Below are 16,883 nucleotides of genomic sequence, written 5' to 3'. Positions count from 1 at the left end.
TAAACCCCATTTACAGATTTTATTTTTTATTTTTATAATCAACCTATATCACAGGTTAATTATATTTATCTACCTATATTACAGATTCTTTTTTATAATCAAGTAAGATTCATGTGTCTTGCTTGTAGATATATTATGTTTTTTCTACCTTTTAGTTAAGTTTCATATCTTACTTATAGGTATGATATACATTCATATATTGGTTACTTGAGTTAGGGTAGAATGATTTGCAGATAGATTTATGTCAATATATTATTTTTTTTTGTTATAAGATATTAATTATATTTTTTGGGGTTGAAAATTCATAATATTAGAAGATTTTAATTGATTTTTAATATTTTTAGAAAATATAAAATGAGCATTAAAAAAATAAATACATTGGACTCACTCCTAAAAACCATCTATGTTTTTCGACCTAGATCTAAAAGCCCCTATTTTTTATTAGTAACACATCACATGATTTACAAATTTAGTCTAAAAAGTTGATCTAAAAGTGGGACCCTCTATGACTCTCTGATCTCTCATGTTTTTTGCACAATGAGTTATAATATTGACACAAGCATTGATATTAAACTATGAAGTGACAGAGAATCTACGAAGAATCTTATTTTAAGAAAGTAACATTAGCATTTCTTTTATTCTTTTGACAAATTAGCACCTGAAGTAGGAAAGTCTATCATTTTGCATTCACCACGGTTCGCATGTGCAGACTCTAAAAGTGAATCTAAAAGACGAATACTAACTCCCCGCTTAAAAATAGTAAACATGTTTTGTAGGTAAAAGAAACCACCTGATAAAGAACGTAAAGTCCATTTGCACATTAAGTAGGAAAGTCAAGCTAATTATGCCGCAATTAGGGGCCTTTTTTATTGGGTGTTAATCCCACAAAATTAACATGTAAGCATGAGAAATGGCCACCCCGAGAGAGAATCTTTGCCGAATTCTCTTTGTAAGAATCCTGAAGATTTTTTAATTACATCTGTTCATTGTACATTATGTGATCAGAAATTATTGTAACTTTTTTATTTAAAATTAAATATAAACAGTACTTGACAAAAACTGATCGCTCGATATACAATGAACATATGTGATTAGAACATTCTAGAGATTCTCACAAAGAGGATCCGGGAGAGCATTCTCTTTCTGGCCACCCCCACCCCACTGACAGTAAAGTGATCATATCCAAGGAAATTAGTTGAAGTTAAATAAGCTGGTTCGTTGAAGTTAATTAACTGGTTCCAACTGAACTAAGAAGCTCGGGACTACCGAAAAAAGTTAAAAGTGCAGACGGCAGCTAGATTGATAGATATAGTTATTGAATAGCAGTAGATCAAGGTTAGTAATTTCAGCTACCAAATAAAGACTATTTGTATTAAGCTGACCAAATAAACACGTCAGTTGATGAGATCCTGTTAATTCTCTTCCTAAGTACATATGGTAGCTATGTCCCATCGAGACAATTATCTTTTTTCAATTTCATATGTCCGCAAAATATATAGCTACTGATACTACGGTCCAATAGTATCTTTTTTAATATTAAAGTGTGAGGATCTCTTGAGTTCGATTTTCATGAATGACAAGTTTGATATCTAATTATGACTGCCTATATGTTGTGTGGCTAAACTCAAATAATATATTTCTCAAATATCGTTGTATCACGAAAACAACGTTTGTAAAATAGAAAAAAATATATAAGAAAGTAATCAAATTTATAAATGGCTTCGCATTCATTTCCATGAACTAGGTGCGGCACTGGCTTCTGGTATGAGGAGATTAGATATTAATGAAAGTATAGAGCCAAGAGGTCCTCGCCACCCCCTCCCTCCCAAAGCTATATATGAAACGAAGACTATACAGCACGTACCGTGGGACCGATTAACCCTTCTCATTCCTGTATGTGCTCATTAGTTTAATTAATTAGTAGTTAATCAATATTCTAATGTTCATTTCTGTACTGTACAGTTGATTTAATATTCTGCATTATCCCTGTGATCCTCTCTAGTACCTTACTAATCATTATTTAAATAATTGTGATCGGCATGTAATGTGCTTATAGTATAAAATTGCAGAGCATGCATGCATGTCCTCGCTAGCGGTTGAGAATACGATGATTTTGTGTTCTTGCAGCTTGCTTTTTTAATATTTACATATTCGAACTTTAAAATTGTAACCATGCAAAATGAGATTTAAGTGAGTATCTTTTTTCGTGTGAGAATTTGATCAATTCAGGTTGAAAATCTTAAATTTATATATTAAATGGTTGTATATATACAATACATCATATTATCACGTAGAATTGAAAAAGTAGATTAAAAAAGCGAATTCTAACGTTAATAATGACTCTATTAAAAATACATTTTCAAAAAAAAAAACGACGAGATAATTTTAATACCTAGATAAATTTAGCGTTTTAATGACGTTTAGTAGGTCAAATACTGCTTTTAATTAAAATAGAATGGCAGACAAATTCGAATGGAACAGATAAACAAATGAGCTTTTTGACTTTATCGAGCCTTTGAAAAGTGGGCAATTGAAAAAAAAGTGGGCAATTGAAAGGAACGCTCATTTGAACCATTTGAAATCAGCAGCCAGCAAATAAAGAAAGGAAAGCTCAATATATTTAAATCGTGTTACCCTCCCCAAAACCTAAACAGTACCAGCCTAACCTAAAATTCTATTTTAGATAGTCAAATTAAAAAAAATCTATTTCTAAAAAATGTTGTAAAAGACTCTCTAAAAAGGTGGTGTTATCTAGATATAGATATTTTTTTCCCGTATACTCTTGTTAATTTATGTAATTTTATTTTATTCAATTCATTTAATTTGACGGTCAAAACTTGAGAGAAGTGTAGGAAAGGTGCAAAGAGATGTGTGGATAACATCATCATTTAGAAAATAAGTGGGTTAAGTTTGAATTTTTAATAATAAATATTCAAAGTTGTTAAAACAGAGAGTGCTGTTGTAGACGAAAAATTAAACCAAGTAGATAAAATAGTTTTTTTACACTATTCACTTGCATGTTTAACAAAAAAAATTAAAACTTTTTTTAGAGATACTCTTAGAAGTAACTTATTGGTGTCAAATCAACTGTGAAGCTTCCATAAAATGTCCCTTTCACCCCACAATAAGCATGAAATGCTATATTATTTCTACTTTTATTTGAATAAATTGAATTCCTACCTTCCATGTTATATATGTTGGGTCCATCACCTTTGGTTTAAAGCTGGTTGGGGCTAAAATATTTGTGGTTGCCCTCACAAAAAGAACTCTAAAATTCATCCCACCAGGCACCAGACCTGTAAAGCCTAAAACCTTTATACATGCCGAACTAATCGGTTAAACTTGTAATTGTCGGGGTGTCATTCTGGCATGCACACTCGTATAAAAACCCTCGAATTTATCTAGCAGATTTTGGTACTTAAACCCTAAATATTATGTTTCTCAGTGGTAAATATATATATATATGCAAAAGCAGTGAAAAGCCAGGTAGAAAAGTGTTTTGGGAAACAATTCCATATTATCCATGATCAGAAATCATTAAAATTAATAGCTGAATATATCAGAACTGCATGCACTGTAGAATTTTGTTTGCAATTTTATGGTTTCTACTGGAGCAAGCAAGTAAAGTACAATAAAACCCTAAACCAAGTCGTTGCTATATCTTGCAAAAGACTTGACCAAAAACAAGACACTCTTTGAAGAGCCTTCCAATGGGCAAGGCTTGACCCCAAAAAAAATTCACACACTTCCTGCAATTTATCCAACATTTCTTCTAGATATTTTAAATAAACAAGTTAATTTTGTGTTTTTATAGTAATATTTGTCAAATTTTATTCATATTCTTCATTTTTTAATACAATATTTAAAGAGAATTGTTATCGGCACTCTAAAAATCTCATTCTACACTCCAAACTTTCTATATTTGGAAAAAAAAATACACTTATGAGAAGTGTAGAATGAGATTTTTGGAGTGTTAATAACACTTCCCTACATTTTGGCTAGGTCAAATTCAAGACCTCCCACATAGAAATGCAGAGAAATATCTTTAAAGTGTAATAAATAGTAAATCGCTACTTAGATTCTTATTCTTAGGGTGGTGCTATCCACATACACGCTTTTACCTTTCATACTCTTCTCAATTTCTGGTCGTCGGAACAAATGAATTGAAGAACGAAGATCAATAAATAGAAATTAACAAGGGTGTATAGGAGGTAAAAATAAGTGTGAATAACACCATCCTATTCTTCAATCTCCAAAATCTAGGATATCCAACCAGACAGTGACCTGAAAAACTCTCGGACCACCTTGACCAACAAACCCTACTTGAAATTCAAATGAAAAGGGCGGTTGAGAAAGAAAGGAAAGTTGATAAATTGGTAAGTTCCATACAACTCATACTGTGGGGAAATATGATGACAATGGAGAGAGAAAGATATCTGGCCTTCTCTTTTCTTTTTGCTTAAAGTGGACACGATCGCCCAATGCTTCTGCATGACGGTACCAGAATACCCAGTTCTTGTTGAAACTGCAGTTCACAGCTTTTCATACAACTATATTATCACACAAAATGAAACACAAAGGAGTGTTTTAGTATGCACCGGTGTTCAGAGTTTTGGTTGCATATTTAACGCTTCATTCATTTGGTATATGTCATACATCGAAGTATGTAAAATTTTCGTGAAAATAAAATCTGAGACCATAATGTATACTAGCTAATATGTAAGCCATCAAAACACGTCTAAGATTTCAGAAAATTCATGTGAAATATATAACGATCTTGCAATTAAAATTTCACGGGGCTCCTATATTTGTATATTTATGTGCTCGAGAGAAAAAATCAGACTTTCTTGGTATGTAGTAGTACTAAGGAGTTAAACCTCCTGTGTACGGACATTAAATTCCATGCAAAATTTGGGGAGACCCATCTAGATTTACTGGCAGAGTAGTAATATGTATTTACTGAGAGGGTAGGTCCAAATACCGTACTCCATAAGCCTCTTATCTTATTGGGTTTACAAGAAAAACTTATATGTATAATATTCGACTTTCCGCCTCTAATATTGCTTGAATTTTTTTATTGAACTAAAACGATATTGTATACAAAAGAGCAAATTGTCACACATGTGAGCTTATACAAGAGGCTGGTATAATTAAAAAGCTTATCCATTAAATTACTTTTGTTGTCTTACTCTTTGCATGCTAAAACGGTTAGAAATAATTAAAATCTCTTTATTTCATCATTAAACTACTTAATAAAGCGGATAGAAAGAACAAAAATCCCTGAAACTCATTATCAATCTACTTTTGCATTTTAATACGCTTATATAAAAAACAAAAATATTAATTAAAATACTGGTGATTGTGAGACAAACAAAATGAAGGTTGCTCATAAGGGCGATATTTGGGTTAGAGAAATTGTCGCTTTTGGGGAATCTCCAATGGCCTTATGATAAAAAGAGGACGAGGTCAATGTAACATTGACTGAGAGTCTGACTTTGATGAGAAAGCGATAATCCTACAAAACTTACGGCATAGATCACTCTCGATTTTACTATTCTGAGCTTAAAAATGAGGCAATTTAGATAACTTAAATTGAATTTGACAGTTATAATTAAGTGATTCTGCTGACTCACTTCACACAAATAAAAAACTTTGATTTCTCTTTCACAAAAACTAAGGATCTAAATTTTTTAGTTCTTAAGCTCTAAACACTACCGTCGGAAATTTCAAAATTTAGTAAATAAACACAATTACAAAAACACAAAATAAAACTGAAATGAAATGAAATTTTGTTTCAACAAGATTCCAAGTTGAACCGCATAAAACGTTGAACTTTGGAACGTTCAACTTCAACGTTTGGTAAAGTAGGTCCTTCGCCGCACACATTACGGCCTCCACGTTCCCTCCCCGTCGGTTTTGTGCCCACAACGACCGTTATAAAGTCAAAACATGAAAATTAATAAAGATTATTTTTCCTTGCTCAATAAAACAATTCCTTTCGAGAAAAAGAAATTTGTGATTCAAGTAGTTACTTCAGTCGAAGCTTTGCATTCAATTCATTATGATCCAGTAAGTATACTTCTTTCGTAAACAAGCCGTGAAGCACATAAGTTAGCTTGATTTGCTTTATCTTGCGTAAGTTTGTTTGAAAAGTTTTAGATATCCCTGATATTATTTAGGACGTATCATAATGAATGATTGTAAGAAAAACTAATGAAAATAATTTGAAAACTTTAAATTTTAACGATAAAGACAAAATCAAGGATAAAGTGAATAATACCAGGATTGATTTTTTAGTATAAAAATGTGGTTTTTCATTAAAATGAACAGTACCGGAAGTTTTTCGTTAAAGTTCACATGATTGTATTGGTTAACTGGTTAAGCTCCCTTGTATCATCTAGATTCTTTAAAAAATAAAAATAAAAATAAAAAGAAAAAAATCGATTTCTTCCTTTTTGTCTTTTTTTTCCTTTAATTTTCAGTTTATAGGTACCCTCCTTTAGTCAAATGGATTGTGTTTTGGGATTCAATTACAATACTTATATGCATTTAATATAATCATCATGTCGACGGTTAGATGATAATTATATTAAGTACATTGTTCACGTGGATATAATTGATCATCATATAATAATTGTTTTAAATATATGTAAATATTATAACCAATCCCGTATTTCAAATGAAGTAGTAAGTTGATAAATTAGAGAGTGTAGTCAAATTAAGATTTGGAAGGATTTAAAAGGCTTTAGAATCATGAGGTAGTTAACTAGAATTTTAAAAGACTTTGAAATCATGGTGTGGTCAAAGTAGGAGGAAAACTAATCAAAACTGTTTGAAAACCTTGAATTTTAATGATAAAGACAAAATAAAGGGTAATGTGAATAATATCATGATTGACTTTTTAGTGTAAAAATATGATTTTTCGTTAAAGTGAACAGTATCAGAAGTTTTTCGTTAAAGTTCCCTTAAAAGAATGCATCGAAATCCAGTTGTAGTCTACTAGGATTTTAAAAAACTTTTAAGAAATTCATACAAATCTGTATGTATTAAAAAAGTCATAGATTTTAAAGAATTTCATTGAATAAAAGATTTTGTAGAATTTGAAAATAATGCATGAAAAAAAAAGCTATAAAGAATCTCACCACCACCCACACAGGCTTTCATTAAGATTTCATTTCAAGGAGCTGCTCTCTCTCCACGTCAACTTTATCCGACCCACCCCCTGCAATCCCTCTCGTCCCGACATCACCTTTGGGTTGGGAGGACAGAGGAAAGTTCATTACTTTTTTACAAGTTTTTTTATTTTAATATTATTTTCTATTTAAAAAATAATTTTTATATGACAAGAAAGTCTCTCAAAATCCTTTCAAATTTTTAATCAGAATCTATAAGAATTCTTAAAATTTCATTTGAATGTTGTAAGAATTCTACATCTTATCAAATTTATCATTTTAAGAAGTCTTTTAAAATCATTCTAAATCCTTATCTGACTTCACCCCTAAGTACCACATCCACCACCCCATAAATTTCACCTTATTTGGGAAACTTCCTCTCTGAGTATCTTAAAGATTAGATCTTTCATTCTCAACACCATTTAAATTGGAATGGTTATAAATGATGGATGGCTTTGAATTCCCAACACCAAAATTAGAACATCCCATTTAAATGTCACACCCAAAATTTCCCTACCCATTTTTCCAAACTCCGTTAAAATTTAAAAACCAAAGATTTTTTTTTTTTTTTTTTGTGTTCTCGAAATACAATCGCGTACTGTTATTATTCTACATATTATCATATGAATGAACGACATATTTATTTGATATGTTCCACTTATAGATCGTATTGAAAACAAAAAAAACACACATGTTACAATTACAAAACCCAAAGACCAAAAAACAAAGAAAAATTCGTGAGTTTTCGGAATACAGTCACGTAATGTTAACATTTCATGTTTTATGAACATACTATATAGTTGATATGTTTCGAACTTCCTGCTCTAATTAGAGATAACTATCAATGAGATGTTTCGAGTAGATCGAAAAATTACCACGGAATCAAGGCGTTTGAAAATTTAGAAAGAAGAAAATGACCGGTCTATATATAGCCAAACAGCACAGCACATAAAACCAAAAGAAAACAATAATACTATATGAGAATTTGAGACCCTTCCTCTCAACAGCCTAGGAGAAAAAGAGAGAAACATAAGAAGGAAAGAAAAAAAAAACATCCATTTGAAGGGGTTCAAAGATCTTGTCAGATCGGGACCAAAAAAATGTAAGAAGAAATCTCTCTCTCTCAGCATTCATTTCTTTCTGGTATTGTCTGTCTTTCGTGTGTTTGTGTTTCATGGGATTTCTCAAATGTTGTTTTGTCTTTCAATTTGTGCTTTTTTCTGCAAAGTTTTGAGCTTTGAGGTTCTATCTTTAATGGGTGCTTCTCTGTTTTTGTCATTGTTGGCTACAAAATTGAGTTTTTAATTTTTTTTGGTGAATTTTTTGCTCAGAAATGAGAGATTTTTCTCAGCTGGCTTATTTTTTTCTTTTTCTTTTGGTGATTCTAAGGTTAATTTTAGCTCAGAAATGTAAAAAGATGGGAACTTTTTATGTTTTTGTGATTGCTGGTTATGGGGTTTGCTCAGATTTGTTTGGTCAATCAAATTTCTAATTTGGCGCAAAACCGAGGGCAGTGGTGTTGTAAGATTCATATGGCGAACCTCACTTAGTGGGATAGGGCCTGGTTGTTGGTTTTAAATCAAGTTTCTAAATTTCCCTCTTGATTTTTATTTTATACCTTAAAATTGAAGCTACCCTCTTTTACTTTAGCTTTTGTAATTGTTACTTTAATTTTATTAATTTATTTATTTATTTGTTGGGTTCAATTCATTTATTTAGATGTCTTGTTCCTTAAATTTTACCTAATTTATCTCCTGTTATGTCTTAGTTAACGTGATTATAATTGTATAAATGCTTTGCATAATTGAGTTTGGTAAAAAAAACATAAAATAAAAAATTGACTAGTTTCCGGTGACCAGCAAACTAATAAGACCACCGGAATTCTATACAAGAACTTCTCCTCCGGCTCCGGCACATAGGATTGGCAAAGTACAATGCGTTTTATTTTTTGTGTTGTTTTCGGATTTACAAAGTACAATTCGAAGTCTGATCCACCCTGTTCGATTGGAAAAGCCCAATTTTAGAGGCAGAATCTACAATGTGGAGCACTCTTCCTAGAAAAGGATTTATTTTAATGGTTCATGTGTCTCTTAATAAACTTTTCGAGTTGCAGGTTTGCGATTTTATGTTTTATATAGTTTGCTGGAACTTGGAAAACCTGCAATGCTTTTTGTCTTAATTTCTTTGCGTGTGTGCTCGCGTGTGTGTTTGTGTTTCTTCAAACTCTGTCATTGGAAAGGATGTATTTGGCATTGTAATATGGATTGGGAGATCTAATGTACCTCGAAATTGTCTCGGTTTAATTTGACATGTTTTTCAACAGATAAAGCTTCATAAGTTTTTTGGTCAATTTGAAGAATTTGAAATCTATTTGAAGATGGAATAATTTACTTGTAAATAAGTAACGCTTTGTTAGTATATTATCTAAGCTTATCAAACGAGCGTATTTGATTTTTCTCATGCAGTGTCATGGGGAGGGAAGGTACTGGTATGAAGGTGGGGAACGGAGAAATGGAGAGGAAGGTGGTGGAGAAGAAGATTAATGGTGTCGTGGTGACTTCAATTGGTTTTTCTCGTGGTAAGGTCCATGTTGCTCCCAAAGTTTCAGAAGAAAGCATTGAATCAAAGGATTTCAAGGTGAAGGACCCTGTCGAAGAAAACAAAGTTGCTGTGGAATCTGAGGAGAAGCAAAATGTGCTGGCTGTTAAGAGTACAAATCTTGATGATGACTCAACTGATGCCAAAAATGAGAAACCTGAATTTCCGAAGCCGAGCGACATTAAAAAGTTAAACTTACCTGCTTTAAAATCCACTGCTGCTGAAAATGGGCATTCAAATCAGACTGTTGGGGCTGAAACTGCCGCTGCCAAAAAATCCAGCAATTCTGAGCCTCCTGATGCTAATAAGAGTTCACAGTCTCCTCTTGCTACTAAGAGTCCAGAGTCTCCAAATGCAGAGCCCCCCAAGAGTTCACAGGTAAAACCGTAAAAATACTATATTTTTCTTTCGCAGCTCTAAAGGATTCATCCGCTGGTTCAAGTCAGTCTATTATATATGGAACTTTGTTGAGGTTGCTGAATATTGATGCTTTCATTCGGTATTGCAAATGTGTAAGATTTTGTGCTTGTTCTAGCGTGAAACCATACCCCTCTTTAGAAGTTTTCAATTACATGTTTATAAGATCTCACGAAGAATGCCGCCTCAGTTAAAATGAGTTTCATTTGGCTCGAAAAGCATCATGAAACTGAGAAGAATTATGAACTTTTGCTTGTAAACACTACAGCAGCGTTATTGTAGATTTGAGATGGTTCTAATTACAATTTTTTCCCCCCATTTCATTTCAGCCAACTTCACCTCAGTCATCAGGAGAGGGCGCGGAACATGATACTAAGAAGCATGCTAATGAAGAAGATATTTGGTCTCTGACTTCCTCGTATCCTTGGTTGACATTTGAAGCTTGAATTTCTTTGTTTTCTACATATATTAGAAACTGTTTATTGCATTAGCATTATCCTTAACAAAGAATAGAACTACTGCATCTCGAACACCTAAATTCAAGGTTACTGTTGGACAAGCTCCCACGTTTAGGATCTACGAACGTATAGAGAAAAGGAAAGAGGTACTTTCATAATAAAACAAGTGACTGTGTATATCTCGAGGACTACTTTTTATCCGCACAATCTAACGTGTAACTGATGCGATTCCCTTTGCCTAGTTCTACTCGAAGTTGGAGGAAAAGCATCAAGCTATGGAGGCAGAGAGAAGCCAGTGGGAAGCAAGGGCCAAGGTATGCCACATCCCTGTATTATCTATTATTTTCCCGTGCATTAATCATGGGTGCCACACGGGTCAACGTTTTCTTTTGGGTGTTAATTCTTCCGCACATGATGAGATCCGTTTGAAAAGTCATATTTTACATTTTCCTTCGTTACACTTTCAGGAAGAGCAAGAAGCAGCCATCAAGGCACTGAGGAAGAGCATGGTCTTCAAAGCGAATCCAATACCTAGTTTCATTTACGAGCCCCCTCCTCCTAAGGCCGAACGAAAGAAGGTAGCTATTTCAAATCTTGTCAGTTGTGTTCGACTCCTTGTGAGTTCCAGAACATATTGAAATTGACCGAAAAGAGAAAGAACATAACTCTTGGTACACGCGTCAACTGAAAATAAAACCAAAGAACTGGGACTTGGAACTTGATTAAGTGTTTGATTAAGCGATTAATCTGTTTTTGAGGACTAGATATATTGTATCATTGGGGATAATCCTAGTCCGAGTAATGTAGCGATTCCTCATAATAGCTGCACCTTTTGTTGTGAGATGAACTTTTGTGTGTGCTTGTATATGATTTCAGCTTCCACTCACTCGGCCCAAGTCACCAAAACTAAACAGTCTAAGCCGGAGGAAGAGCTATGGCGATGCAATCACCAACTCATCCGCAGAGGAAAAAAAGAAAGGCTGTTCTCGGGCACAACGTCACAGCCTTGGCACTCAGAAGGAAGAATCCACGCCTCCCAAAAGTAAGGCTCAGTCCGGAAGGCGAAACAGCCTTGGCGGTTGCAAGACCAAAGACCATTCGAAACACGGAAAGGAAACAACGGAAACATCTTCAAAGACCGCCGAGCAGACATCGGATTCGAATGACGACGGACACAAAAGCTTCCTTTGACATCAAGCGCGAAAAAAAGGGTTTTGAATTTGGTGGGTTTAACATTTGGATGAACTGAAGAGAAATAGCTTTTGTTTTACTTTCCTCCACAAATGACTTGTTTACTTGGGTTTGTGTTAATTGTGAATTGTATATGGTTTTGTAAGTTAAACCGGTAACTGGTACATATCTCATCTCATCTTGTTATATATAAAAGGTTTAGGCTTTCTGTTTCATGTGAGACTGTTAACATGTTTACTTACGAAGAATGAGTACGAGGGTAAAAGAAATTTCCAATTTTTTCCACGTGCACTAATACATGAGGAATAAAAAAAAAATGTGATCTCGCCTTGAATCTGTAATTTTAAATCAGAAATTGGATCAACCAGGGGATTAGTTGATCCAATTTTCATTGTTTCTCTATTATCTTGCTTCCCCTCGTTCTTGATAAGTAAACATACTAATGTGCAATATGATGAACTTGAAGATCCGTTTCAGTTGGTCATGTACTAAAAAAACGCCTAAAAGCTAATGTTTGATCTCTAAATAATAATTGTACACATACTCAAATGTTAGGGGACCAATTGATGGCTTCGCTGCTACAACCCACTTTCTAGGGACGGGAAGACTCACAGAGATATTTCAGTCTCTCGTTAGCTATCATCGTGTGATTCACGAGTGCCAGAAATCGAATCCAAAACATACTATATGAAATACGAACTTAGTATTCGTCTCCGACCAGAATCATCTCGTATACTCAAATGTTTTCTTAATGCGTTATGTTTTTATATGTTCCTAGACAACTTTATTAATGAAATAAAGTTTAACCTTTTTTATTAGGGTCGGATAAATGTTTATCACAGCTTGTCACTTGTCAGAAAATCAGACAACATTATGGGGAGATCATTCCACAAAAACAACGTCGTAATCATACAACATTAACATTTTAACCACATAAATTACTCTCCCTCCAATCTCCAACAATTTCTGTCGTATAATCTCTCTCCCTCCAAAAACTCCACAACCATGCTTTGCTCCTTCCACTCCCCTCTCCGCCTCCACCCCCTCAAAACCCACAAGCCCCTAACCATAATCTGCTCCTCCCAACCCAAACCACCACCGCCACCCAAGAAACGAGCCGCCGCGGACGGCCGAAGGCCCTCCCCCAGGTTCGGTAAAAAGCACGGCGCCTCGAGAAGGTCGGTTCTGAAGAAAACGTTCAAGCAGGAGCAGGTGAGCTTCACCACTCCAATTTCCGATGACCCCATTGTTGGTATCATCGGCGGAGGCATGGCGGGCCTCGCCTGTGCTCTCTTTCTGGAGAAACGCGGCGTCCGCTCCACCGTTTTCGACACGGTTTGTTGCTTATTTCCTTCAAGTTTTTAGCTTTTTGTAATTGGTAATGTTTGTTTTGATGTGAGTGTTTTTAATTTTATCTGTTTAGTTTGTGTGGATTATTTACTTTTGTTATTACTCTGAATTTTCATTTGTGGATAAGACATTGCAAAAAGCTTACACCTTTACTATGCTAGTTGGTATTTACTATTTAGGCTCGTTTGAGATTGCTTTTGTAAGAAGCATTTTTGCTCAAAAGTGCTTTCACTGAAAGTGCTTATAGGTAAACATATCGAACTTTTTATTTAAAATCAAGTGCTTCTTAAAATTCACTTGGAAGTGTTTCCTTAAGAAGAACCTAGCAAGTGCATCCTTTGAAAGTGCTTCTGCTAGAAGTGCTGTTATCATAAATATGTCAAATTTTAGCAAAATATCAAGCGGTTCATGGAATAGCACGTAGAGGTGCTTCCTAAAGCAGTACCGAGCGAGTGCTTCTCTAGAAAGCGGTTCTAGGACCCAGAAGTTCTTTTGATTTTTTCTATCATACATAGTATAATATGCTTTTGGGTTGTCAGAAAGCAGTTTTAGCTCTTTTAGAAGCAATCCCGAGCATGCCCTTAATGAAACTATGGAAAAGAACCCCGAATGGGATGCATATATAGTTATGGTTACCAAGTTATAAATTTGAAAGTTGGATTTATGTTCCAAATGTTTCTAGTGCCACATGACAATGATTTGCTGTCATAGGGTATTCATGGTTTGGGAGGAAGATTGGGAACCAGAGTAGTGGATCCTCAGCCTCTGATATTTGATCATGCAGCTCAGTTCTTTACAGCCAGTGATCCTCAGTTTGTTGGGTTGGTTCAAGGGTGGTTGGAGCAAGGTCTGGTTCGAGAATGGCAGGGTACGATAGGAGAGCTTGAAGTGGGTGGTAATTTTGCTCAGCTGCCTTCTTCTTCTCCAAGGTATGTAGGTGCTAATGGAATGCGCCCCGTTGCTGACTCATTACTTTCTCAGGTAAAGTAACCTTGCTTCTAGACTCATATTTATAAATTATAAATGTAAGATTTAGTTGGTTCGATAGCATGGTTAGACTTGTTAAGATACGGTAACATTTAGTAGCTTCAATGGCATGGTTGTCCTTGTTAAGATATGCTGATTGACGTTTTTAACATACCATGTCATGGCTAATTAGAATGTTGATACGTGGTGCAGGCTCGTATGATTAATGTGGAGAGACCTTGCTGGATAAGTAAACTCGAGCCCTTCAATGGGATGTGGCATTTGAGTGAGAATGGAAAACCGCATGGGAAGTTTGATGCGATTGTTATCGCGCATAATGGTAACATAGTGCCTCGTTATTGCTTTTCAAGTGTAATTTTCTGTTGCTGTGGCATCTTCACATCATACAGAAACCTTAAATGCTGTTTGCCTTTTTTCTTTTTGTTTTTGAAAGCGTGTTGCATAATTCATTGTATAGGGGCTTTTCTACATGTTCGTGTACGCATCTGATATTCACAATGCCCTTGTATATGTTCTTGAATGTGTGTGGTCACTCTTCTCTTTTATTTAATTTTCCAATAGGTAAATGTGCAAACCGCTTACTTGCATCATCGGGCTTACCACTAGTTTATGGACAAATGAAGGTACATCTAAAATCCATGGGTTCAATTGATTTGATGTCACATATCTACGTCAATTACCCTTTCGGTCATGATTGAATTGTCTTGAACTGTATTCTACTGTTCTTCTAATGCCTTTCTGTTTGATGCTGGTAGAGGCTGGAATTGAGCTCGATATGGGCCCTCCTTGCAGCATTTGAGGATCCACTTCAAATTCCTTTCGAAGGAGCTTTTGTAAAAGGGGTTGATTCCGTCTCTTGGATGGCAAATAATACCACAAAACTCCAGGGTTCCCAAAGTAAAGGTCCTCACTGTTGGACCTTTCTTAGTACTGCAGCTTATGGGAAGCGGAACAAGGTTCCACAGGTATATTTCAACGCAAACACAGCCATATATTCACACAAGAGCAAGCTGTTTACAAAAGCACAGATGAAAGGCCCTTGATCATTACTTGAAATGAAACGAACGAGAGTTATGAGGATTTCCAATTTAGACACCGAATTGTCATGCATAATACTTTGTTAGAAGACTAGTAGATATGACGTTGCGCTAACTGTCAATGTGCAGGAGAATATACCAACTGCCACGGCAGAGAAGGTGAAGGCGGGCATGCTCTCGGGTGTTGAAGATGCTCTCGGATTACCTAAAGGATCACTTCAGAGCCCCTTTTACACTCGAATCCAGTTATGGTGAGAAGCTGCACTGAGTGATTATGAAGCTTACTTGAATGAAATGCTCTTGTAATTCAGAGGTTTATTTTTACGTAATGTGGGATATGCAGGGGTGCGGCACTTCCAACTAATACACCCGGCGTCCCCTGCATCTTTGATCCTCTTGGAAGGGCTGGTATATGTGGTGATTGGTTACTGGGTTCAAATGTCGAGTCAGCCGCCTTAAGTGGAATTGCTCTTGCCAATCATGTAAGTCTCTCTTTGAATTTCTTGTTTTTCTTCACCAAAAGATCAAGTAATACAAGGAAAGTTGCAAGGAAGAGTTCCATGAATCGAATTGGTTTTCCGAATGCAGATTGCAGACTATTTCCAAAGCAGCGGAGACCGTCCTGAAGAGTTTGCTGTTGGTTTACGCAATGAGTTTCAAAATCTTAAAGGACATGATATCGGACAATTTCCCGGGATGGAGTTTGAAACACAGACGGCTACAGAACAAGCATACGAACTTACCACTTAAACCGCGTCATCACATGAAGAAAGTTAGAGGTTTTGTATGCCATTGAGCTTTCAACAACATATGGTTCACACCAAAATGTGAAGCAATACAAAGAGGATCAAGTTTCGCATCCTCTCTGTATGTAAAGGGTAGCCCATGTCAAGGATGCAGAGTAGGGAGCTGGTTGCCTCTTCTCCATGTTCATGTTTTCGTGTTGTGTGTTCTATGTGTTCATGTTATAACACGTGTATCTGATGCCGGTGAATGTGTATCAAACTCTAATTATCCAATTTTGTGAATGTCTATTGAACTCTAATTATCCAATTTTATGCGACAACCCGTTCCTTAACATAATAATAAATATGGATTAGATTAGATGATCAAGGTAAAGATGAAGATGCTATATCATAACTAAAGTTGATTAGTTATTAGTTTTGTATAAGGTGTCATTTATGTAATGAGTTTATCTTGTGTGATAGCTTAGACTAGCTAAAGGTAAATAGTCAAAAGACTATATATATGTAATTGTATTATTCCTTTGACATAATGAGAAAATACAGAAAGCTTAATACTTAAGAAACCTCTCTCTCTCTCTTTCTTTTCTCTCTTCTTTCTTCTCTCTCTTTCGTTTGCAAGAACACAGATCTTCTACATGGTATCCTTCGCCGCTTGCCTCACAGCCATTTCGATCCATTCTTCCGCTTTGTTTCTCTGATCTTTGCTGTTCCTTTCTTGCAATTTGTGTTTCTGATTACCATGGCGTTTCCGTCTGATTCTGCATCTCCTGGATCTCTTCAGAATTCTGCCCCAAATCCTTCGACAAACCCTAATTTGTCAAATTAGTATGCTTCTCTCACAATTCAGAATATTGGCAGCATGGTGCCGATCAAGCTCAAGAGATCTAACTATCTTCCATGGCGTGCTTTGTTTGCACCGATTCTCCG

The 16,883-nt window shown here is 35.2% G+C and overlaps 2 protein-coding genes across 2 annotated transcripts; both read left to right on the top strand.

Moving 5' to 3' along the window:
• Positions 1-8,119: 8,119 nt before the first annotated feature.
• On the top strand, positions 8,120-12,051 carry LOC103961345 (protein WVD2-like 1). The gene is made up of 7 exons (XM_009373891.3): positions 8,120-8,274; positions 9,638-10,148; positions 10,517-10,605; positions 10,701-10,791; positions 10,888-10,959; positions 11,113-11,223; positions 11,522-12,051. Exons 2-7 carry the CDS (start codon positions 9,642-9,644, stop codon positions 11,834-11,836), a joined length of 1,185 nt encoding a protein of 394 aa, XP_009372166.2. The 5' UTR covers positions 8,120-8,274; positions 9,638-9,641; the 3' UTR covers positions 11,837-12,051.
• Positions 12,052-12,779: 728 nt separating this feature from the next.
• Positions 12,780-16,263, top strand: LOC103961346 (renalase). Its single transcript, XM_009373892.3, has 8 exons — positions 12,780-13,171; positions 13,898-14,167; positions 14,366-14,492; positions 14,735-14,796; positions 14,929-15,138; positions 15,340-15,461; positions 15,554-15,692; positions 15,799-16,263. The coding sequence occupies exons 1-8, from the start codon at positions 12,842-12,844 to the stop codon at positions 15,958-15,960; spliced, it is 1,422 nt and encodes a 473-aa protein (XP_009372167.2). The 5' UTR covers positions 12,780-12,841; the 3' UTR covers positions 15,961-16,263.
• Positions 16,264-16,883: the final 620 nt, after the last annotated feature.

The sequence above is a fragment of a genome, unplaced genomic scaffold (assembly GCF_019419815.1).
Source record: "Pyrus x bretschneideri cultivar Hongxiangsu unplaced genomic scaffold, Pyrus_bretschneideri_v1 Contig11, whole genome shotgun sequence".
In the NCBI taxonomy this organism is placed as follows: Eukaryota; Viridiplantae; Streptophyta; class Magnoliopsida; order Rosales; family Rosaceae; genus Pyrus; species Pyrus x bretschneideri.
Note: the sequence above shows the minus strand (reverse complement) of the source record. Positions and strands in the feature narration are given on the sequence as shown.

Coding starts and splice junctions, on each gene's coding strand:
- LOC103961345 (XM_009373891.3), top strand. CDS start 9,642: ATGGGGAGGGAAGGTACTGGTATGAAGGTGGGGAACGGAGAAATGGAG. Junction 10,792..10,887: donor GTATAGAGAAAAGGAAAGAG/GTACTTTCATAA, acceptor CCCTTTGCCTAG/TTCTACTCGAAGTTGGAGGA. Junction 10,960..11,112: donor AGTGGGAAGCAAGGGCCAAG/GTATGCCACATC, acceptor TTACACTTTCAG/GAAGAGCAAGAAGCAGCCAT.
- LOC103961346 (XM_009373892.3), top strand. CDS start 12,842: ATGCTTTGCTCCTTCCACTCCCCTCTCCGCCTCCACCCCCTCAAAACC. Junction 15,139..15,339: donor AGCGGAACAAGGTTCCACAG/GTATATTTCAAC, acceptor GTCAATGTGCAG/GAGAATATACCAACTGCCAC. Junction 15,693..15,798: donor GAATTGCTCTTGCCAATCAT/GTAAGTCTCTCT, acceptor TTCCGAATGCAG/ATTGCAGACTATTTCCAAAG.